Source organism: Eptatretus burgeri, chromosome 8, assembly GCF_056783735.1.
Source record: "Eptatretus burgeri isolate ZD-2024b chromosome 8, Ebu_testis_v1, whole genome shotgun sequence".
NCBI lineage: Eukaryota > Metazoa > Chordata > Myxini > Myxiniformes > Myxinidae > Eptatretus > Eptatretus burgeri.
Genome location: NC_140968.1, coordinates 65,744,845 through 65,770,304, shown reverse-complemented (window position 1 = coordinate 65,770,304; position 25,460 = coordinate 65,744,845). Strand labels below are relative to the sequence as shown.

Sequence of the window (25,460 nt, the reverse complement as noted above, 5' to 3'; positions counted from 1 at the left end):
CAATGACAAGACACGTGCTGCATAGGCGTGGCTGCCTAGGCCGGTGCACGGCCGGCCGACGATGAAGACCGCGTGCCGTGCTGGTTACGATGGGGATCGATCGGTGCCTTAGTTACCATGGGGTAGGAGTGCCAATGGTAAATGGCAGCGAATGTCATGGCAAGCAAAGACAGGGAGGTAAACTTGATTTTAATTAACTCTGTGTGTAAGTATCACAGCAGTTGTTACTTCAATGCAAGCGATAATTCGTGGAATGATGTGAACATTCCGTACGGGCACGCACTACTTTTGGATAGTGATGACTTTCTGTATTCTAATAATTTCTCGATTTCTTATCCGCATTTATAGATAAATGCAATGCCCCAATTCAGTCGTTTATGAGAGCGAAGGAATGGCCTGTGTGGTTTGAAAGTTTTTTTTTTTTTTTTTTTAAATTTTTTTTTGCATGTACGGCCACGCACATATGGGCACGCGAGAGCGAAGGAACGGCCTGTGTGGTTGTTTCTGGCACGCGGTTTGAAAGTTTTTTTTTTTTTTTTTTTTTTTTTTTTTTTTTTGTATGTACGGACACGCACATACGGCCACACAAGAGCGAAGGAATGGCCTGTGTGGTTGTTTCTGGCAAGCGGTTTTAAAGTATATATATGTATATATATATATATATATATATATATATATATATATATATATATATATATATATATATTGTTTTTTTTTTGCGCGTGAAAGCGAAGGAACGGCTTGTGTGGTTGTTGTTTCTGGCACGCGGTTTGAGTTTTTTTGCGGGGGGGAGGGGGGGGAGGGTTTGCACATACGGCCACGCATCTACGGGCATGCACTAGAATAATGAAAGGAAAATGGGATTAAAAATATTTACTAAGGCTATCTCAGATTAAATATTTGATAATTTTTGACATTTTCTTATTCTTCCAACTTCTTTTTCCATGCTGACAGCAACTCCAGCACAATTTGAGAGAACTAGAAAGCCTACGGATACGACTGAGAGCCATTGATCAGCCCACTTTTGATGACCGTGTGAGACTGACTCAGGACCGAGCTGCTACAGTTGTCCAGGACTTCTTAGCCCTTCATAAAGCTATGCAACAAGCACCTGGCTGCCCCAATCTGGAAACCTCTGAGGAGACCATGTTGAAATCTGACAAAGCCAATGTTGTTTTGGATGATGGTAAGACTCTTACAATTTACAGATGTATGTGGATTATGTCAAATCTAGTAATCACCTATACACAGTGAAAGGGAAAAGGGAGGTGAGTTTTGGGCATAATAGCATATATAATAATCCTGGATGTAAACGAGTAACACGAGAATGTAAGACCCTTCGTTTCCAGAGAAAATAAATAAAAATTGACTTTCACTTTTTAAAAATCATGCAAATAAATTATTGAAATATCAGCTGCTTTTTTTTGTTCGTATCCTTTTCTCATCTGTGTTGCAAGTGAAGTGACTTGCTTTGTGATGCTTTTAAAGGCGGATTATAATCCGACATGATATTTCCGGTGATCGGTGATATCGGTTTATAATCAGTACTTTTTATTTCTCTCCAACATTTCCATTTTATTCATATCACCGAATATAGCTTGCATTTAATCAATATGAGACCCACCATTATTATGTGAAGAAGATGGAGGAGGAAGAGTTTTTGTTTAAATGTAAATTGAAACTGGCCCAACTATCCTCACCTTACTTGACTATATCATACTGTTTTCAGATTGGGCTTGATTAGTGGTATCCCATATAGGACAATTGTTGACAGGGAGGGAGGGATGGATGGATGGATGCAGGCATGCCAATATCAAGCTTTTTTATATTGTAGATTTAAAACAAATTGTCAGTTCATTGATTAAACCCTATCTCGTATTGTAATGGGCATGCACCTCTCTGTTGTCTGGATTTAATTACATGAACATTCAGGTGAAATAAGAAAAATTCTTCCCCATATATTGTTGTGGGCTGGGGTTCGGCCACGATAAACGACCATTAGGGGGAGCAGTGGAGTAGTCTCCCACCGAACACCCGGAATTTATGTCGTGACTCTCGGACAACTCCGAAAAGGTCACGGGTCACTTGGAGGACCATGGTCGCCAATATTTCGATGGCATGAGGTAGGGTCCACTTGTCTAATTCCAATTTACCGAAGTACTCACGCCGTCCAACTACCGGGGAAGCCACACCCTCGGCCGACTTTGTCCGAATCGAGTCACTATCACCGACTCTGATCTGGCGTAACCGAGCGGAAGTTACCAAAGCCGCGCCGGACCAAATGAACAACTTACGGCACGAACGGCCTCGCTAATTCTCAAGTCTGAACCATGGTGGGTCAATCAAAGAAAGGACAGAAACGAATTGGATCATTTAACACGGGGGGTGGGGGGGGGGGTTTAGTTTAGTTCGGTAGAGCCGGGCCAGGATACCTGTCCTGCCTCGTGCGGTCACACCGACTCCAAAAACCACCACGGTGGGACTCGAACCCACGATCCAAAGTCCACGGCCCTGGCTGCTCGAGCACCACCCCACTGTTCGGTCACCACCACCACGGTGAGCCACCGCAAAGGACCGCTTGACCACCACCACAGACCGCAGACCGCAATCGCCACCAAGACCGCAGACCGCAATCGCCACCAAGACCGCAGACCGCAATCGCCACAATTCTGCAGAACACACTCTTGTCTGCCCAACCCCTCATCCTGACAACCACTCTGCTCTCTTTGAGGTGGGAGGGGTTTCTTTCCTCGCCACTCGCCTCCTGATTGGACGAGGGGTTGCCGGACGACTCGTGGTCAGCCTCCCGATTGGCTGGGACACGCGTGTGGTGCTCGCCATTCGCTGGAGGAAACGTCCATGCCCTGCCTTGGGGCGGAGCCTCGATCTGAGGCGATGGAGGCTCCGCCCACACCTTCAACCAAAAACACATGGGCAATGGCGACTGGGTGGAGTGCGGGACGGTGGCGTTGTAGTTGTAGTTGTTGTAAAAGATGTAATAAACCTAACCAAAAAATAACACAGTGCACACACGAAATTCCCATTAGACAGAAGGAAGGATTCTAACTATAAACGCATACTTATCGAAATAATTAAGCTATGGGGACTGCTGTCTGCTTGTGTGCAAAAGGCTTCCAGATTCGTAACAATATCACTTTCATTTGCATAGATCTTTTTTGTTACAATATGGACAGGATCACCCTCAAAAGGCATATTTTGACATCAATTTTTGAAAATTTTATGGGGGAGCATACCCCCTGGACCCCTCCAGGAAATCCCATTTTCCCTTTTTTGAAAAGTTCTGCAGTTTTAACCATGGGAAAAGTTGGTGGTTTTGTCTGGCTCCACATGTTAATTATTGTGCAATTACCCCTCCTCCTCTTCCTCCTCCTTTTCGGCTTCTCCAATTTTTACTTTGTCGCCACAATGCTGGTTGATCACCTTTCTCCATCTTCTCCTGTCAGTCACCTATTCTTCTTCTAAAGCGCTCGTTACCACATCCTTCCATCTGGCTTTTGGCCTTCCTCTTCTCCTTCCCGGCAGTCCCATCTCCATCACTTACCTCACCACATTCTCTCTCTCTCTCTCTCTCTCTCTCTCTCTCTCCTCTCTCTCCTCTCTCTCCTCTCTCTCCTCTCTCTCCTCTCTCTCCTCTCTCTCCTCTCTCTCCTCTCTCTCCTCTCTCTCCTCTCTCTCCTCTCTCTCCTCTCTCTCCTCTCTCTCCTCTCTCTCCTCTCTCTCCTCTCTCTCCTCTCTCTCCTCTCTCTCTCTCTCTCCTCTCTCTCTCTCTCTCTCTCTCTCTCTCCTCTCTCTCCTCTCTCTCCTCTCTCTCCTCTCTCTCCCCTCTCTCCTCTCTCTCCTCTCTCTCCTCTCTCTCCTGTCTCTCCTCTCTCTCCTCTCTCTCCTCTCTCTCCTCTCTCTCCTCTCTCTCATCACATGAGCAAACCAATTCAAACTCTCCTCAGCTACTTTCTTCGATGCTTCCACAATCCTCGCGAATCCCTGATATACTCGTTCCGAATATTGCCCTTTCTTGTCACTCCACACATCCATCTCATTTACGTCCAGTTTATGTTCCTCTTTCTTTGATGTTGCCCAAGATATAACAAAGCCAGTATCACAACGATCTTGTAAATTCTTCCTTTCAGTTTCAGCGGTACTTTTCAATCACACAACACTCCACTGCACTTCCTCCAATTGTTCCAACCAGAACTAAAGGGAATTTGTGGTGCTTCTTGAATCTGGGCATGGATTTGCATTATTTCTCTCAATCTCTGATCTATAATTCTCTCCGATATCTTAAAGGTATGTGGTAGGAGTTTAATTCCTCAATTGTTTTTGCATTCTTAGATGTCCCTATTTCATTTGAATATTGCTACGAGAATATTTCGCTTCTACGACCTTGATATTTCCTCTCGTCATAACACAGATGAATAGTTTGTTCAGGACCTGGACCCCATATTCACCAAGGCAGGTCGATACTTCCATTGGTATCTCATTAGGTCCCACTGCTTTGCCATTTTTCATTCTTTACAATGCTGTTCTGATCTCTTCCAAATTGATGCTTGTTGTCATTCCTTGATTTATATATCTACCTCTTCTGTCTTTTTTTTTCTCTCTTGGGTTTTTCTTCATTCATAAGCCAGTTAAAGTATTGGCCCCACCTCACTTTGATTTAATTGTCTTTCACCAGAGTTACGCCATCTGCATCCTTAATTGAACAGATATTTTCCACATCTTTGATTGATCTATCCCGAGCAGCTGAAGATGTCGTTTTTGTCCCTCTTTGGGAACAATACTTTCACATATTTTCCATTACAAAGGATCTTTCTTCACCAATTACTTTCTTTACATTTATTTTTTACCTCTTTGTGCTGTTCTTTATCTTCTTCAAGCCCTGAATGTTTCCACTTCTTTAACAGGACCTTCTTTTCTCCAACTACACTTTGTGTTTTCGTTCCACCACCAACTTTCTTTTCCAGCCTTTCTCCTCCCTGATGATCTTCAACATACTTCACCAGTTTTCCTAACCCTATCTCTGCCACCAAGTTCCACCAGTCTTGTCTGTTATCACTTCTTTCTTTGTCTGTCCATCTGCTTTCTAAATTTCTCTTTCACTTCCAGATCTTTGAGCTTCTTCCATCACCTGATGTTTCAAAAGCCTGGTGTTGGCTTAATGGTTCGGGTGGCTGGCTTGGCATCATAGGGTCCTGAGTTCGAGCTACGTTGGCCATTGAACTAACTCCAGGTGGGTTGACTCAGCCTGTCATCCTTCCGAGGTCGGCGAAATGAGTACCATTGTACTGGTATAGAGGCACAGAATCAGCGGCATAGTCGTGCCCGAACAAAATGATAGATACCCGGCAGCCAAACTGCCATACGCAAGAATAATAAGAAGACGACCTGATGTTCTGTCTACATCTTGTCATCTGCTATTTTAATTTCCTTAGCATCAGCTGTGCCATCAGCAGTCAATGTTGGGTGGTCAGTGCCTAACTTGGGAAGACTTTTCAATTCTTTGCTTTCTTTTCATATGTTTTCCGAACCTTGACTTACTCCAAATGTGTTTCTCAACCACCACTGCTGAAAATTATAAGGTGCTTCCTGTATTTTTGATCCCAAATGTTGTGTATTATCAGTTGGTATGACACAGCGAACTCTAAGATCTTGGCTCCTCCTTCATTTACTCCTCCAAGACTGTGTCCACCATGGATATCCTCATATCCCACTCTTTCTCCCTTAGGCTATTGTGCATAGGGGTATAAGTCCCTCAAATACAGTTTCTGTGCAACAAGGATGTGGATTATTTGAAATCCATTTACATGAGTTCCAAAAAAGTATCCGAGTCAGAATTGCCTTATCCCCACATGCACTTTTTGCTCATAAATTTTTAACAAGCAGTTCATGAAAACCCATCGACAAAACAAATGCGAAATGGCCTTTCCAAGTATGGAAGCCATACTTGTTACAAAATGTTTACGTTGAATTGGTAAATTGCTGCGTAAGTCGTCGTAAGTGCTTTTGCACTTTATGACATAACCTCGCCAAAATTTAAACATTTATTTACCATAATTTTCCAATTATATGCCACATTTCCTAAGTACTGATATTTTTTTTAAAAGAAGTTCCTGTGTAAACCACACTCGAATATAATCCGAAGCTATAAAAGACCTGTTCCTAATTTTTTGTTGACTTGTGGCAATTTGGCCTGTCAGAGCAATGCAACTATAGACAATCTAGATTGTCAAAGATGTTTTGTTAGCAAGGATTCCATTGTAACATGGTGGAGGAAGAGAACAGGAACAAATTAGTACCACCAGGTGAAGTATAAGCTGCACTCATGTATTAGCCACACTGGATGGTGTTGACGACATCCATGAATACACCACGGTTTATATATTGGAAAATTACAGTGGAATGACCAAAATGTTTTTTTTGTTTTTTTTTCGAAAACAGGATGGATATGAAAATATTTCGTTTGATAGAGTGTAAGAACCGGATTAGGCTTGAATGCAAATTCAATTAAGCCTCTTTAAGGTGGGAATATATAGCCTGAACGTTGTTAAATGTTTTTCTATTTAAAGGGTGATCAAATTCCATATTAGAACAAGTAAAAAAGACATAAAATGTCATGGCCCCCATTGTTTTAGTAATTTTGCTGTACGGAGTTCAAGGGCTAGCCCATATTTTTGTACAACTAAAATGGCTGCCAGTCTACCAGTAGGCTATCTTTGATCAGATCACAAAATAAAGTGAGGCAGGCGCACATGTCTGTTATCACGTACAGTGCTGGCTGCTCGAGCACCACCACACTGTTCGGTCACCAGCACCACGGTGAGCCAGCGCAAAGGACCGCAATCGCCACCAAGACCGCAGACCGCAATCGCCACCAAGACCACAGACTGCAATCGCCATGATCCTGCAGAATACACTCTTCTCTGCCCAACCCCTCGTCCTGACAACCACTCTGCTCTTTTTGAGGTGGGAGGGGTTTCTTTCCTCGCCACTCGCCTCCTGATTAGACGAGGGGTTGCCGGACGACTCGTGGTCAGCCTCCCGATTGGCTGGGACACGCGTGTGGTGCTCGTCCTTCGCTCATTCACTGGAGGAAACGTCCATGCCCTGCCTTGGGGTGGAGCCTCGATCTGAGGCGATAGAGGCTCCGCCCACGCCTTCAGCCAAAAACACGTGGGCAATGGCGACTGGGTGGAGTGCGGTACGGTGGCGTTGTAGTTGTAGTTGTAGTAGTTTTAGTTGTAGTTGTAAAAGATGTAATAAACCTGACTAAAAAAATAACTCGCAGTGCACACACGAAATTCCCATGAGACAGAAGGAGGGATTCTAACGATAAACACATACTTATCGAAATAACTCAGCTACGGGGACTGCTGTCTGCTTGTGTGCAAAAAGGCTTCCGGATTCGTAACAATATCACTTTCATTTGCATAGATCTTTTTTGTTCCAATATGGACAGGATCATCCTCAAAAGGCATATTTGGACATCAATTTTTCAAAATTTTATGGGGGAGCATACCCCTGGACCCCTCCAGGAAATCCCATTTTTCCTTTTTTGAAAAGTTCTGCAGTTTCACCCATGGGAAGAGTTGGAAGTTTTGGCTGGCTCCACATGTTAAAATTGTGCAATTACCCCTACTCCTCTTCCTCCTTTTCAGCTTCTCCAATTTTTACTTTGTCGCCACAATGCTGGTTGATCACCTTTCTCCATCTTCTCCTGTCAGTCACCTATTCTTCTTCTAAAGCTCTCGTTCCCACATCCTTCCATATGGCTTTTGGCCTTCCTCTTCTCTTTCCCGGCAGTCCCATCTCCATCACTTACCTCACCACATTCTCTCTCTCCGTCTCTGTCTCCGTCTCTCCTCATCACATGAGCAAACCAATTCAAACTCTCCTCAGCTACTTTCTTCGATGCTTCTACAATCCTCGCGAACCCCTGATATACTCGTTCCGAATATTGCCCTTTCTTGTCACTCCACACATCCATCTCATTTACGTCCAGTTTATGTTCCTCTTTCTTTGATGTTGCCCAAGTTTCCGCACGATATAACAAAGCCGGTATCACAACGATCTTGTAAATTCTTCCTTTCAGTTTCAGCGGTACTTTTCTATCACACAACACTCCACTGCACTTCCTCCAATTGTTCCAACCAGAACTAAAGGGAATTTGTGGTGCTTCTTGAATCTGGGCATGGATTTGCTTTATTTCTTTCAATCTCTGATCTTTAATTCTCTCCCATATCTTAAAGGTATGTGGTAGGAGTTGAATTGTTCGGTAGTTTTTGCATTCTTTGATGTCCCTCTTTCATTTCAATATTGCTACGAGAATATTTTGCTTCTACGACCTTGGAATTTCCTCATCATAACACAGATGAACAGTTTAAGGACCTGGACCCCATATTCACCAAGGCAGGTCGATACTTCCATTGGTATCTCATTAGGTCCCACTGCTTTGCCATTTTTCATTCCTTACAATGCTGTTCTGATCTCTTCCAAATTGATGCTTGTTGTCATTCTTTGATTTATAACTACCTCTTCTGTTTTTTTTTTCTCTCTTGGGTTTTTCTTCATTCATAAGCCAGTTAAAGTATTGGCCCCACCTCACTTTGATTTAATTGTCTTTCACCAGAGTTACGCCATCTGCATCCTTAATTGAACGGATATTTTCCACATCTTTGATTGATCTTAATTTTTGATTGATTTGAGAATTAACTATATCGCTCATTTTATGGTTCGCTCGTGTCCAAAATATAAGCTGAGAAAATGTTTTCTGTACCAGAAGCCATTTCTTCAGGTTTTATGCTTGATATGGAGCATTGATGCCTTCCACTTGCTTAATTGTTCATGTGAAGAGCTTGTTGAGTCTGGCTAATGCAAGAATCTCCTTTTTACCTTGTAATCATACTCTGATGATGTCATCACAAGTTTTGGTATGCATCCATGTATCCTGTCTGGATTGGTGTCAACAGCTTGGCAAGCTTGCGAAGAAATCCTGTGTACTCATTGCAGCGCTCGTGGTGGTACTGTAACTCAAGGATAATCAAATCTTCACCGTCTATCTGTGGAAGCAAAATGGGGTCCTCTTTTTGCTGAGCCACTTGCAGAAGTTGACCTCCGTAAATCTGTTCACATTTCACCAACCTTACCAGTGACCTCTTTCTGGAATTGAGATCTTGTTTGTACTTGTTGGAATGGCATTGTACACATTCATCTCGAAACGTGTGCCATCTGTTACAAGTTCTTGCACCATTTACTCTTCCAGATTGAAGCACTTGTATACTGTGGGGCCTCTCTGTTGCTTGTTCTCTGCTGCTCGGCTTGGGTGACGCTGCTCTCAGTGCCGGGCAAGGTCTTTGCTCGGATAATACTTGATAGGGTTCGCCACCATCTGCTTGAGCACCAGCGTCCAGAGCAAACAGCGGAGGAACTCCTTTTGAGCCAAGGGCCATCCATATCTAGTGCCCAACTGTGTCTGCGGACGTCCTGCAGTTGGGTTACTTCTTATTAGGAGGTTGGTGGCAGGATTTGCACTCTGGCCACCGTAAAACCCTTCATTACACAAAAAACAAAAACGCAAAGAAATCTGAAACCCACTCCGTGGGAGTACCTCCTTCCCTTCGCAGGGCAGCTCACCGGATGATGGGATTGGGGCAAAGCCTTCGGGACCCCGAATCTTTGATGATAGGAGGGAAACCACAGGGTAACATCCCCGGATCAGATTGCGGGAGAGTGTGTCGGGGTGGTGCTGAGGTGTCGTCCACCAGACGGCGTTCTCCTTGGGTTAACCTGAGGCGGTCCCTTCAGGTGGGTGCCTGGAATGTCCTATCCATAAAAAAGGATGATCACCTGTCTCTGTTTCCTCTGAGCTCAAATGTTTGACATCGGTATTGCAGCACTCTCTGAGATTCGGAGACCGGATTGCGGCGAGATCATGGCGGGTGGTGATTGGTCTGGTCGCTCTGATGGTTCCCATGCCCAAGGAGTTGCTGTAGCTGTGTCCATTAAGCTGACTCCAATGATAATTGAGATAACAACAGTAAATGTGCGTATTATAAGTCGAAGGATTCATCACTTCTGGGGTGTCATTCGCTGGTCTCGGGATATGCTCTGACTGAGGCAAGTGATTTCACTGTGAAGCACGCATTCTACGCCAGGCTCAAGTCTGTGGTTGATCAGTGCCCCAGACGAGATACACTTCCAGTCTTGGGGAATTTCAATGCATCGATTAGAACTGATAGGGATGGTTATGAGACATGTGTTGGTCCACATGGGTCTGGAACTGAGAACCTGATTAGCACCAAGTTCCTTGACTTTGCAAGAAGTCACGGACTTAGGGTGGCTGATTCATGGTTTCAGCGCCCTCAAGTTCATCGCTGGACTTGGTATTCCAATGCTGGTGGTATGGCAAAGGAGATTGACCATGTGCTCGTTGACGATCATTGGAGGATGATCCAGAACTGCAGGGTCTACCGGAGTGCTCAGTTCCTCAATACTGACCACCGGCTTGTTGTAGCAACTCTGAAGTTGCACCTTAAATCCATGAGAATGGTACCATCCCAGCCTCGGCTGGATGTTGGCAAGCTCAAGGATGAGAGGGTAGCTGAGGAGTTTGCGAACAGGATGAGTGGAGATTTGAGAAGTCTGGGTGCTTTGGGAGGTCCTGAAGAGTTGTGGAGTGCCTTCAAGACCACCGTCCTTGATGTTGCCGGTGGATGTCTTGGAACTCACCAGTCGGGCGAAGAAGAATTTTGTCTCTCAAGGGACACTGACTACCATTGACCAGAGTCGCAGAGCTGAGCTGTTCAAGGAGCTGAGGTGTAAAACTGTACGTGCGCCAAGGGTGGACAAGGGGGCCTATGTGCGAGGAATCTGTGAGGGGGTAGAGCATCACCTGTGGCCAAGGGATTCTCGTCCTGTTTACAGGGGAATTCGCGCATTGTGTTTATTCAAGCCTATCCCTCGGTGTACTACAGTTAGAGCAGAGGGTGGTCGGCTCTTGACAGAGGAGTCCGAAGTGAAGGCCCGCTGGGCCGGTTACTTTGAGCGGTTGTAGCAGGCTGATCCACCAGCTGTCAAATTGGACGTCAGGGGTGTTACAATCTCTGTTGCTGACCATCCAATCAACTGTGGTCGACCTTCGCTTGTGAAGGTGAACCGGTTGAAATGGAGTAAAGCCCCAGGGATCTGTGGCATCCATGCTGAACTTCTCAAGGCTGGTGGAAATGCTGCACTCATTACGTTGCATGCAGTTCTGTGATCTGCTTGGAATAGAGGTATCATCCCAACTGACTGGAAGAGGGACCTTGTTGTCCCTCTCTGGAAAGGGAAGGGCCGATCGCCAAGACTGCAACAACTACCGAGGGGTAATGCTACTTTCAGTGCTGGTCAAGGTCTATGCTCATAATATTCTTGATTGGGTTTGCCACCATCTGCTTGAGCACCAGCATCCAGAGCAGTCAGACTTCACACCAAAGAGGTCAACGATTGACAGTGTCCTTGCTCTTCGGGTTCTCACCAAACATAGACGAGAGTTTCGGCAGGGGCTGCTTGCAGCCTATGTTGAACTCTGTAAAGCGTTCAATTTAGTGAATCGGGATGCCCTCTGGAGGATTCGTGGTCTTTGTGGGGTGCCACCAAAACTGATTGATGTGATGTCTGAACTCTACTCTGGAACTGAGAGTGTTGTGAGATGTGGTGGTACCAACTCTGACTTATTTCCAGTTGTTACTGGAGTTCGTCAGGGGTGTGTACTGGCCCACACACTTTTCAGCACTTGTATGGACTGGATTATAGGGAGGATGTCGGAGAGATCAAGCTGCGGTGCATTGTTTGGCAATGTCAAGATCTCTGACCTTGATTTCGCAGACGATGCAGTCATCTTTGCAGAGACTTTAAATGTCCTTTTGGGGGCCCTTGAGGTGCTGAATGAGGAGTCGGAGCCGCTGGGATTACGGGTTTCCTGAGTCAAAACTAAGATCCAGGCTTTCAATGACATATTGGATGCTGCTGTCATGTCTGTGCCTGTTTGTGGTGAGGATGTTGAGGTCGTGGAGAGATTCACTTACCTTGGCAGTGATATTCATGTCTCTGCCGGCTGTGAGTCAGAGGTCAATAGACGTCTGGGTCGGGCCTGGGGAGTCATGGATTTACTGGATAATGGAGTGTGGCGCTGCCGGTACCTGTGCGGGAGGACGAAAGTCCAAGTCTTCAGGTCCTTGGTGCTTCCAGTCTTGCTCTATGGATGCGAGACTTGGAATCTGACCAAGGATCTGAGACGGAGACTTAATTCCTTTGGTACCAGGTCTCTTCGGAGAATCCTTGGCTATCGCTGGTCGGACTTTGTGTCCAATGAGCGGTTGCTGAGAGAGACTCAGATGAGATTTGTTACCTGCATAGTCCATGAGCGTCAGCTGCGGCTGTATGGACATGTGGCTCGTTTTCCTGATGCTGATCCTGCTCACCAGATTCTCTCAGCGAGGGAGTCTCGTGAGTGGAGGAGGCGAATGGGCCGACCACATGCCTCGTGGTTGCAGCAGGTTGATCGGCATCTCAAGGAGATGGGGATGGGCCAGGCATCTGCCTGGGGGATGGCCAGACGAAGGTCCCTGGAGTACCGGCGGAAAGTGGATGCAGCGACGCGCTGCTCTGGTGCATGCTCCCATACCTGACCTGACCTATCATATTTATTTATTTATGTGGAAAAACAAAACAAAACATGTCGATGCGTTGATTAGAGGCACACATGCAGGCCTTGTGGATGCTGAAGCTACATGTAGTCAGTGATGAACACTACACTATTCTGACAATGGAAACTCGACCAAATGTGTTTGTCAACTCCCTCATCTAACCCCAGCTTGGTAAAGTTGTGTTTATTTTCTCTCATGCTTTGAAAATGACCAATATGCACAATTGTTCACAATCCAAAAAACAAACTCAGTTTGCAACACAAAATGAATGCAATTGTTTCTATCCACTACCAATTTATCTTGCTTTGTTTCCTGAACACATGATTTGTATTATTTTCCTCACCATCAGGTCAGTTACTTCACGACTTCTTTCTGTCAAGCTACCAATGTTTAGCCCTGCTCTTTTAAATTTGGTCACCTTTTCACCTCTTCTTCTAACGTTCTTCTTTGGCCATCCTTGTCCACTGGATGGTAGCACATTATTATTTTTTTTTCTTACAAGGTTTGGGTAAACACCTTCCATGTCACTTTGTGGATGCCATAGCATGGGTAGCATTCCCATTCATATCAACCATCGTTTGGATTCGGGAGGTGGTTTTACAGTAGGATGCCTTTCATGTTGTTAACCCTCCCCATTTATCCGGGCTTGGGACCTGCTCTGATACCGATACAGACCATCTTGCCTGCACCAGTGGCAACATAACACATTGTATGCAATATGTAAATGGCCCTTTAGTGTTGGTGACCATCCACGAGGACCCCTGGGCACTTCCATTAAAAGTTCTACCAACTTGTGAATAAAGGTGAACTTATTTCTTTCCATTTCATTTCTTAATTATCCTTCATGAACACTGTCAAACATTGGAGGATATAACACGCATCCTTTGTACCACGTTGTGTGAACCGAGTTGTGTTATTCGTTCGTTCAACCATCGGAGGATAATAAAATATTACATTTTACGAGCAACATGCAAGAATTCTCCATGGTAAAATGATAAAATGGGAGCTGTTTAGGGTTGATATCAGAATGTGATTGGAAGGTGGACGGTTTCAAATTTGAAAAATCAAGGTTTGTAGATTTGGAAGTTGGTTTGAGTATTGTTTTGGAAAACTGCAGACATCTGGTCTCAAACTACCAACCTTGGCCTATTTTCACATTGAACTTGCTGATACTTCATCATTTATCTGTTCCCTTTCATGAGATTTGATGGACATGTGTTTGGATTATTTTGGGCTCCTGATTCCATTTTATTTGTCTCATAAGTTGAAAGTGTTGTTTTCAAAATCTGCATAATTTTAAGCCGAATTCATCATCCTTTTTCACTTTAATTTGCAAAAAACAACAACCTTTTTTATGTGAAGCCAATGGGTAAAATGCGAGAAGTGGTTCTCCACGGTTGTTGGCAAAAAGCATGCAATTCATACTTGAGTTATTCCCTTGGTTTCTTGATTTAATAATCTTCTTGTTCTCTTTTATGCAAACATTCTGCAATCATTAAATTGATTTTTTCATCGGGGGAATATTTTCAGTTCAGACAGGCTTGTGAAATATAAACTTCTTAATAACAGTGTGGTTTTTAATATATTTCTGATCATTCAAACCTCTTTTTTTTTTCCTTCAAACCACTCTGATCTGTGTGTCGAAAAACTTGTACACACACCTTTCTCAACTCATCAACCTTTCCCAGGCTCGAGCAACAATTAAAATAATGATCAAAATAAAAATTGTGTGCAAAACGCACCTTTGTTAAAATGAACTTTATAATCTCATTATTACCTCCACCACCAAAGGTGGACGGAGGTTGTTTTCATCCCTGTCTGTCTGTCTTTGTTTGTCTGTTAGCAGGATATCAAAAAGTTGTGGATGGATTCGGACTAAATTTGGTGGACATGTTGGGTGTGTGACAAAGGACGAATTGATTAGATGTTGGGGAAAATCTGAATCTGGTTTGGGACTCAATAATTTTTTTTTAATGAAGTGATTCTTCAACAATGAGAGATGGGGCCACAAACGATATGAGGTGCCGCGAGGAAGAGTGATGTAAGCGACACATCGGCCATTTTGGAGTTGATGCCATACAGCACTATTTTAACCCTTACCCTATCATCCGAGCCTATCATCATCATCATATCATTAAAAAATGTTGCTTACATCACTCCTCCTCGCGGGGCTTCATATATAACATGATATTTCAAAAAGTTGTCGACAAGTTATGACAAAACTTGGTGAATGAGTTGGTTTGGTGAGGAGAACAATCCATTTCGAGTTCGGTTCAGGTCCAGATCCAGATCCTGCCTCTCAGTGGGATGTAAAACATAAACTCTTCAGCCTGGCAGAGGTATGCGCTCTCCCGAATACTGTTCTAGTTTTAAGTATAGATTACTATTACTAATTTTGATACCTGATAGATTCTTATACATATTGGAGTAACTGTTCATAACTTAAAATTTGAATAAAAATAGTGGTTTAAAAAAGGTTTATAATAAAGTCTGGTGAATGAATTGGTTGTTACACCAGACTTATAATTGTATGAGGTAGATGACCAAATTATCACTTTCTAATAATTTCATTAACATTAGGCCAGGTATTTAAATTTTCTTGACAGTTGCTGGAAATTTTGTGAACTTGGAGAATAATGAAAGGAAAGATAATGTAATGTTGGCTTTACTACATGCCCAAAGTGAAAACTTCTCTTCCTTATAGCTACAGATGCTGCACCTTGTGGGGCTGGAGCTTATATAACCGAGTGCGCTTATCAGGAAGCACAGCAGGTACAACTGCAGGTCCAACAGCAGCAAATTGAGGAGTCCTGGGAGCATTTGGCAAAGGTGGGCTATAAAACCTATTGCAACTGCCACATGTCAGGAAATAATAATAACCATTACATGGGGATTTTGTAAAGTGCACTGCTGCTTCATCAATAAGGGAAAATGCCATTTAAGCCTCCCACATAGCGTAGGGAGAAGGCTTATTGCCGTTGTAGGGTTTGTTTCTCCAATTGGCGCCCCCAATTTTTATTGGTACCACAGAGTTTATTTGACACATACGAGTACTAAACCACCGTTTAGAATTTTTTTCTTTCTTTCTTTCTCCACTCTCAACACTTCCAATTTCCAAACTATCATTTTCGGAGCTGTATCTCAGAGCCGGCTGGGACTTTCGGAATTAAATTTTGCATCAATAATGGGAATAAAAAAGTATGTGAGGTTGACGTTTTTTGACATTTATCTAATTTTAAGGTCATGATTCAATTATGAACATGTTAATATTTTTCACCAAAGCTTGACTAAGGTTTATCTGATCAGAACGAAATTTTCCGCTCGAGATAAATTGGAGCAAGGCACATTTACATCATACCCCTCGGAGTTAAAGGTCAAGGTCAAATGGCGGTCTGAGAAAAATAACACTTTGTTTTCATCACTCAATTTTGCCACGTTTTTTGCCATGAATCTCAAATACCATTTGACCGTTGAAGATGTTCTTTCATCATAATAATGGACCTGCGCTGAAGTTGTGCACCTGATATTTGTTTTGCGTCCTTAACCTACTTTTTGACCGACTTTTTTTGGATTGTGACCTAATTAACAAAAAACACCTTTTTGTTCAAAACTTGAATAATTTTCCTCTGATTTTCATGATGTTGCCCTTTTTTTTGGATAGGTTGTATATGGGAACACATTTTCTTTATTTACATTCTATCCCTTAATGTTTAAGTTCAAGGTCATATGGTAGTCCAAAAAAAAAAAAGCCATGATTACATCACGGGCCAAGGATAAGTTTCCCCAAATCTGGGGAGGCTTACCTTTGGCAATCGCTTTGTGATTGCAGATATCTATTTTTTTTATTGCTACTTTCTTGTTTTGGAGAGACAGCACATGTTTCTTATTTGAATTGTCACACATTTGTGGTAACTGAGCAGTATCATTATTATGTATAAAGATGCTCCTTGCTGTGATGATCATGACCACAACAACTCCTACTACAAATACTTCAATTATTCCCATCTTCGTTGCGGGCAACAAGGGAACATTTTTGTGCCCCCCACTTCTTTCACAAATGGGTTGGCCAGGCCTGATGTTCTACTTGAGGTTCCAGGAATTGATAACTTCGCCATAACTCACCTACTCCATGAAGAACACCATGTGGTTTAATGCCAGCACACTGATTTTAACATTTATCAAGGAACGGTGCTCACATTGATGCATGCATGCGGAACACCAGGTTGGCAGTTTATAGTTCGGTCAAGATTCAAACCCCGGTTAGATAGCTCAGAGGTGTGTGCACATACCTCGAAGCTATTCTTCCAGCCTATTAAATTAAGGATGCCACTTGCAAATTTGCAAGATATTGTGTGATTGGGATCAGATAGTAATTAATTCGAAGCATAAAGTAATTGATTTTAATCATGTAATAATTGATGTAGAATTATTTCGATGTGAAGTAGTGACTTTATTACCTCTGCCACTGAAGGCGAACGAAGGTTGTTTTCACCAGTCTGTCAGTTTGTCTGTGGGCAGGATATCTCAAAAGGTTATGGACGGATTTGGACGAAACGTGGCGGACAGGTTGGGTGTATGACAAGGACGAATCGATTCAATTTTGGTGATCTGGATCGGGATACGAGAATTCTTTAATTACCTCCACCACCGAAGGTCTGAAGGAGGTTGTTTTCACCCCTTTCTGTCTGTGTTTGTTTGTGTGGAGGATATCTCAAAAAGCTGTGGACGGATCTAGATGAAATTCTGTGGACAGGTTGGGTGTGTGACAAGGGCGAACTGATTAGATTTTGGTGAAGATCTGGATCCGGATCTGACTTCTTGAATTTTTAAAGTGATTCTTCACCATTGGGAGATAAGGCTAAACTAATATATAGCACGATATCTCAAAAAGTTGTGTATGGATTTGGATGAAACTTGGTGGACGGGTTGGGTGTGTTGCAAGGACAAATTGATTCGATTTTGGTGAAGATCCAAATGCGGATCTGGATACGAGAATTATTTAATTTCAAAGTGTTTCTTCACCATTCACACCATCGGGTAATGGGCCCGATGTGTTCTCGTGGATCCGGCATTACGTGGCGGAGGTATGCACTCAATCAAGTACCCTTGTTTTTCAAGTGATTCTTCACCATGGAGAGATGGGGCAAAATACGATATATAACATGATGTCTCAAACAGTTACGTAAACTGTTCATCCTGGCAGAAGTATGCGCTCGACCGTTCTAATTAAAAACTGTTTTTTTTTTTTTTTAAGATTATTTCCTTGCAAGATTTTAAGTTCAGACTACTTTTGTTCTTTGGGTTTTCTTGTTTGCAGGACCTTCATGAATTGGACAACTTGGTGACTGAATTTTCTCAGTTGGTCTACGTAAGTGTTGTTTCTGTAAAATGTTCTTCATTTTGTTGGATAGAAAAATACAGAATCCTTCATGTACAGCCCATCATCTGATCATCTGTCATGTGCCTTATATAACATATATTTGGGTGCAGTTGAGTATGATGCAACTGAAGCCAAGTATTGAAAGAATGCAGATGCAGCAGATGTTTTTTTTTTTTTAAAGTGTCGGTCTTTATTGTTTAACAGGTACAGCAGGAGACGATGGACAGCATCACGGAGAATGTGGAACGAGCATCAGATAATGTGGCTGAAGGCACACAACAGCTTGGAAAGGTAACAGTCTATCATGAGTCATCCAACCTCTGGATTTGCTTTATAAAGGAAATGTGATACAGGTCAGGTCAGATATGGGAGCATGCGCCGGATCAGCGTGTCGCGGCATCCTCCGCCAGTACTCCAGGGACCGCCGTCTGGCCATCCTCCAGGCAGATGCCTGGCCCGTCCCCATCTCCTTGAGATTCTGATCAACCTGCTGCAACCACGAGGAACGTGGTCAGCCCATTGGCCTCCTCCACTCTCGGGGCTCGCTCACTGAGAGAATCTGGTGAGCAGGATCAGCGTCAGGAAAACGAGCCATATGTCCATACCACCGCAGCTGATGCTCACGGACTATGCAGGTAATAAATCTCATTTGAGTCTCAGCAACCACTCGTTGGACACAAAGTCCGACCAGCGAGAGCCAAGGATTCTCCGAAGAGACCTGGTACCAAAGGAATTAAGTTTCCGTCTCAGATCCCTGGTCAGAGTTCAAATCTCTCATCCAAAGAGCAAGACTGGAAGCACCAAGCACCTGAAAACTCGGACTTTCGTCGTCCTGCACAGGTACCGACAGTGCCACACCCCATGATCCAGTGAATTCATGACTCCCCAGGCCCAACCCAGAGACGTCCATTGACCTCTGGCTCACAGTCAGCAGACGCATGAATATCACTGCCAAGGTAAGTGAATCTCTCCTTGACCTCAACATCCTCAACACAAATGGGTACAGACAAGATAGCAGCATCCAAGATGTCATTGAGAGCCTGGATCTTAGTTTCGACCCATAATCTCAGTGGCTCCGACTCCTCGTTCAACACCTTGAGGACCCCCAAAAGGATATCCAGAGTCTCCACAAAGATGATTGCATCATCTGCGAAATCAAGGTCAGAGATCTTGACATTCCCAAACGATGCATCACAGCTTGATCTCTCCGACGTCTTCCCCAGAATCCAGTCCATACAAGCGCTGAAAAGTGTGGGGGCCAGTACACACCCTGACGAACTCCAGTAACAACTATAAATAAGTTGGCAATATCACATCACCACATCGCACTGCACTCAGTACCAGAATATAGTTCATATGTAAGATTGATCGGTTTTGCTGGCATCCCATGAAGACCAAGAATCCTCCAGAGGGCACCTTAATTCACTGAATCAAATGCTTTGCAGAGATCAACGTCGGCTGCAAGCAGCCCCTGCTGAAATGCTCGTCTGCGTTTGGCGAGGACCCGAAGGGCAAGGATACGGTCAGTCGTTGACGTCTTTGGTGCAAAGCCTGACTGCTCTGGACGCTGGTGCTCAAGCAGATAGTGGTGAACCCTATCACGAATAATCTGGCGATCACCCTTCCCTTTTCAGAGAGTGATAACAAGGCCCCTCTTCCAATCAAGTTGGGATGATGCTTGTGTTCGAGACAAAGCACAGGATTGCATGCAACGACATGAGTGCAGCATTTCCACCAGCCTTGAGAAGTTCATCATAGATGCCATAAATCCCAGGAGCTTTACCCCATTTGAACTAGTTCACCGCAGCCTGTGTTTCCACAAATGAAGATGGCTCACAGTTGATTAGAGGGTCAGCAATTGGGATCGTGACACCCCTGACATCCAACTCAACAGCTGGTGAATCATTTTGGTACAGCTGCTCAAAGTAACAGGCCCAGCGGGCCTTTACTTTGGACTCCTCTGTCAAGAGCCCACCACCCTCTGTTCTAACTGCAATACAACGAGGGACGGACTTGGATGAACACAATGGTCGAATTCCCCTATATGCAGGACGAGGATCACTTGGCCACAGGTGATGCTCTACCCCCTCACAGATTCCTCGCACATAGGCCTCCTTGTCCACCCTCAGTGCATGTACAGTTTCACGCCGCAACTCCCTGAACAGCTCAGTTCTGCCATTCAGCCTAGCCATGTGACTCTTCACTGGTATCCAGTGTCCCTTGAAAGACAAAATTCGTCTTCGCCCGACAGTGCGTTCCAAGACATCCAACGGCAACATCAAGGATGGTGGTCTTGAAGGCACTTCACAACTCTTCAGGATTCCCCAAAGCACCCAGACCCCCCCTCCCCCCTAAATCCCCACTCAGCCTGTTCGCCAACTCCTCAGCTACCCTCTAATCCTGGAACTTGCCAACATCCAGCCAAGGCTGGGATGGTACCATTCTCCCAGATTTAAGCTGCAACTTCATAGTTGCTACCACAAGCCTCTGGTTGGTATTGAGGAACTGAGCACTCCGGTCGACCCTGCAGTTCTTGATCATCCTCCAGCAACTATCATTGAACACATGGCCATTCTCCTTTCCCACAACACCAGCGTTGGAATACCAAGTCCAGCGATGAGCCTGTGCGTGCTGAAACCATGAACCAGCCACCCTAAGTCCATGATTTCTTGCAAAGTCAAGGAATTTGGTGCTTCTCTGGTTCACAGTTCTGGACGCATGGGGACGAACACATGTCTCATAACCATCACTATCAGTTCCAGTTGATGCATTGAAATCCCCAAGACTAGGAGAGTATCTCGCCTGGGGCACTGATCAACCACAGACTCGAGTGTGGCATATAATGTGTCCTTCAGTGTGATCACTCGCCTCAATTGGAGCATATACAGAGACGAAGGAAATGACACCCAAGGAGTGACGAATCCTTTGCCATATATATGTATATGTATATGTATATGTATATGTATATATATGTATATATATGTATATATATGTATATATATATATATATATACACACACACACACACACACACACACACATCTTCTTCTCCTTTCGGCTGCTCCCATTAGAGGTCGCCACAGCGGATCATCCGTTATGATCTGCATAATGATTTGGCACAGGTTTTACGCCGGATGCCCTTCCTGACACAACCCTGGTCACCTCTTACGACACAGGGATATGGTACACCTATTCTAACCGGGGAATACACTGGTACTCACTTCGCCGACCTCGGAAGGATGACAGGCTGAGTCAACCTCCTGGTGTGTATTAATTCAAGCGGCCAATGGGGTTTGAACTCAGGACCTTTTGGATCCCAAGCCGCTACCCTAATATAACCACTACGCCAACACCAGGATATATATATATATATATATATATATATATATATATATATATATATATATATATATATATATATATATATATATATATATATATATATATATATATATATATATATATATATATATATATATATATATATATATATATATATATACATATACACACAGTCCCCAAAAAAGTACAGTTTGTCTCGGCAGAAAATCGTCGAATCGATTTTTTTGGACTCTGAACGACCGCCTGTCTCACCATTTCCACATTTTCTTCACTACGACCTGTCCTCTTCCGACCACTGTGACCCTTGTGAAGGTCACAGATGGTTCCCACATTGGTAAACTTTGCGATGGTACACTTTATTGTCCGAAAATTTGGTGCATGGCGCAAGTCGATACCGAAATGTCTCGAGTAAAGACGTTGCACCTGCATGACACTTTTCGTCTGGTGCCAAAGTTCAACAATTCTCGTCCGTTGTTGTACGGTCAGTCTTGGCATTTTTCTGGTGCTTGCTTGGTATCAAAATAAACTTCAGGGTCTCTGCAACAAGAAATGAAGCATTAGTGATAAAATTACTGCTTTTTTAGGATCAAACGAAGAATTTTAGAAGTTGTATATTTTTTTGGGACACCATATATATATATATATATATATATATATGCTCGTTGACCAGTGTTTCCTCAGTTATCATTGGAGTCAGCTTATTGGACACAGCTACATAAACCCTTGGCATGTTAACCATTGGAGCGACCAGACCAATAGTAGGTGTAACCACCCGCCATGATCTCGCCAATATCTGGTCTCTGAACCTCAGAGATTGCTGCAATACCAATGTTCAAGCGCTTGAGCTCAGATGATAACAGAGGCAGATGATTATCCTCTCTTCGGGATAGGATATTCCAGGCACCCAATGAAAAGGACCGCCTCAAGTTAACCAAAGGAGACTGCCGTCTGGTGGATGACACCTCAGCACCACCCCGACACACACTACCACAATCTGACCTGGGAACGTTACCCTGTGGTGTTCCTCCTATTAAGGAGTGGGGGGTCCCGAAGGCTATGGTCAAATCCGTCATCCAGTGAACTGCCCTGCAGAAGGAAGCTGCACAGGAGATATTCCAATGTAGTGGGTTTTCAGATTTCTTTGCTTTTTTTGTGTTTAGCAGAGTGAAGTGTTTTACGGTGGCCAGAGTGCAAATCCTGCCACCAACCTCCGAAAAAAAAAAAAAAAAAAGTAACCCAACTGCAGGAGGACGTCCGCAGACACTGTTTGGCACTCAATATGGATGGCCGTTGGCTCACAAGGAGCTCCTCCACCCTTTGACATGTTTTGTTTTCAATCCTGCTTGGTGTCCATGTCATACATCCTCCTCACCAGGAAACCTGTTCGGAGAGACGGTTTTGACGCCGCCAACCCAACCATGAAACAGGTTAGTACAGGTTTACATAGTACTTGTATCAAGTCACTAATCTAATCTGGCCTGACCTGACAATAATACAATATCGGTTAATTTATTTTCAGTCAGCTTTTTTTTATTTGTTAATTTGGTGGATACATTTTAATTTCAATATTGTGTGTGTGTGTGTCAGTTAATTCCATGCATGTTCATGTGTGTAGGCAGTGCAGGGTGCTGCAGCAGTGCTGCCTGTTGCTGGTGCTGTACTCGGTGGTGCCGTTGCTGGGCCATTAGGACTGCTCGCTGGCCTCAAGGTTGGGGGGCTTATAGCTGCATTCGGTGGGGGGCTTCTCGGTTTCACCGGAGGGCGTGTCATTCAGAAACACCGGCAAAAACAAGCTAACCAAGAGCTGCAGAAGCTTTCGTCATCAAATGCTTCTTCATTTTCTTCTCCATCGTAACACTTTCATTCATATCACTCTGCCTGGAAGCTTTTATAGATGAGACTGTGTTTTAATGACTTATCATATTCTGCCACCATTCTCCTCTTAAAGGTAGGTCATCTGTGATCATCTGGATTGGTAGGCAGACCGTGGCATGGAAACATGAGCCATTTGTATTGTTTGACAGTTCTGTGTGTTTTTTTTGTTGTTGGTGTTATAATTGCCAAAAGCGTTTTTTTTTTTTTTTTAATTGTATTTTGCACTCTGTAGTACACATCACTGTGTCTGTGACACATCTTGAAAGTGTGGAATTCAAAACCACTCGCAAGTTTGTCATATCATGCCGTTTTAAGACTTAGAAATGTTTACCCCTTATTTTCCTCTGAAATTGAAGTCATTCATATTTTACAAGGAAACGTTGTTTCTGAACAATGTTACTTTTTGACACACTGAGAGTATGATCAAGCGTGCAATATTTGTGGCTAAGCATATTTTAGCTTGTGTGAGGCTAATTATATTCTCTTGGTGGAAGATGTAATTGTCATGACAATCTTATTTGTCTTTATAAGCTTTTACAATAAAAAAAATGAACATGATGATAGAATTACTGAATCTAACTTTTTTGTTTTGTTCAGTGAGAGCTCAGGGGAGCTGTTGCACAAATCATATAGACACCAGACAACACCAAGAATTAAGACAAACAAAGCTTGGGGGAAGTGACGTAACTTACGAAAGTACTACGGCTGTCAGTCACGCCATCTTGTGGAATCACTTTTCTCTCCCTCATCAGTGGAGCAATGAGGGAGAAATCTAGCTGGCACTATTGTTAATTTTGATTTTGATAATTGTTTCATTAAAGCACAAGTGATTGCAGGATAATAAAATGAAAAAGGGCAGAAAAAATTGCAACGAAGATTTAAACCGATGGACAAAGATGCATCATTTTGTGGGGTCGCATTTGACTAGCTGATGTTTTCTCAATCTCGTCATAAAACATAAAAAGCATTCTACTGGATTCTGAGGGGTCTTAAGAGTCTTCAAAGGTCGAAGGGGTCTCAGCAGTCTAAAGGGTCAAAAGGTACATTTCAATAGTATGCAAGTAATTATTTGACACAAAAAGTTACACACACACACACACACACCATTTATAGTATATTCGCTTGTTCTGACCCTGTGTTTTGTTCCAAATCACTATTGTAATGGAGAAACACGTGTTTTTCATCAAATAGTTTGTATTTTATCTTGTACAAAGCAAAACACATTTTTACACAAGAAACCTTAATCATGCAAAAACGGTCTCATTCACCGAACACAAACGTTTTTCAAACAAAAACACATTATGTTGTTCTCGCACCGATTTTTATTAGAAATCACGATGCTGATGCAGAAATGTGTATTTCATCAAATAGTGTGTAATTTAGCTTGTACCAAGTCAAAGAAAATATTTCACACCAGAAATATGATTCATGCTAAAACGGTCCTCTGTTTTTGTTTTTTTTGTAACACTCGATCGCATGAGAGCTAACACACATAGACACACAACACAGGAGATAAGAGGGGTGGGAGAGGGAAGAAAAAAACAGTGGGAACAGAGACATGAGATATTGTTACGAATCTGGAAGCCATTTGCACACAAATAAACAGCAGTCCCGAAGCTTAGTTATTTTGATAAGTATGAGTTTATAGTTGGAATCCTTCCTTGTGTCTAACGGGAATTTCGTGTGTGCGCGCTACGAGTTATTTTTTAGTTAGGTTTTGTTTTTTTACAACAACAGCGGCACCGTCCCTCACTCAACCCCGACTCCATTGCCCACGTGTTTTTTTGGCTGAAGGCGAGGGCGGAGCCTCCATTTGCTTCAGATCCAGGCTCCGCTCCGAAGAAGGGCATGGAGCATTTCCTACAGCCAATGGGCAAAGGGTGAACAGGGCCGAGGCGCTCCGGCCAATAGGAAGCTGGAGTGCTGAAAGCAACAGAGCCTTTTCAGGGGGTAGGCCTCAGAGATGCCTCGACACACCCCCCGAGACGCCTCGTCCAATCAGGAGGCTGACCACCTCAGGGGCCAGCCAGATGGGATGTTCGCCCCTCGTCCAATCCGGAGGCGAGTTCCCCAGAGCAGTACCCTCGACCCGCGGGGGAGGAAGAGGATTGGAGAAGGTTTGCCCCGTCGTGAACAAAAATGGAAGAAGGAAAAAGAAAAGA

At 43.7% G+C, this 25,460-nt stretch overlaps 1 protein-coding gene across 1 annotated transcript in view; it reads left to right on the top strand.

Annotated features, from left to right (window-relative positions):
• The window catches only part of STX17 (syntaxin 17), a 41,309-nt gene extending 17,453 nt beyond the window's left edge, over window positions 1-23,856 (top strand). Inside the window, exons 4-8 of the mRNA XM_085892349.1 lie at window positions 955-1,186; window positions 15,406-15,530; window positions 18,019-18,069; window positions 18,286-18,372; window positions 23,039-23,856. Coding sequence (XP_085748475.1) covers window positions 955-1,186; window positions 15,406-15,530; window positions 18,019-18,069; window positions 18,286-18,372; window positions 23,039-23,278 — 735 coding nt within the window. The 3' untranslated portion in view covers window positions 23,279-23,856. The remainder of the gene's footprint in view (window positions 1-954; window positions 1,187-15,405; window positions 15,531-18,018; window positions 18,070-18,285; window positions 18,373-23,038) is intronic.
• Window positions 23,857-25,460: the final 1,604 nt, after the last annotated feature.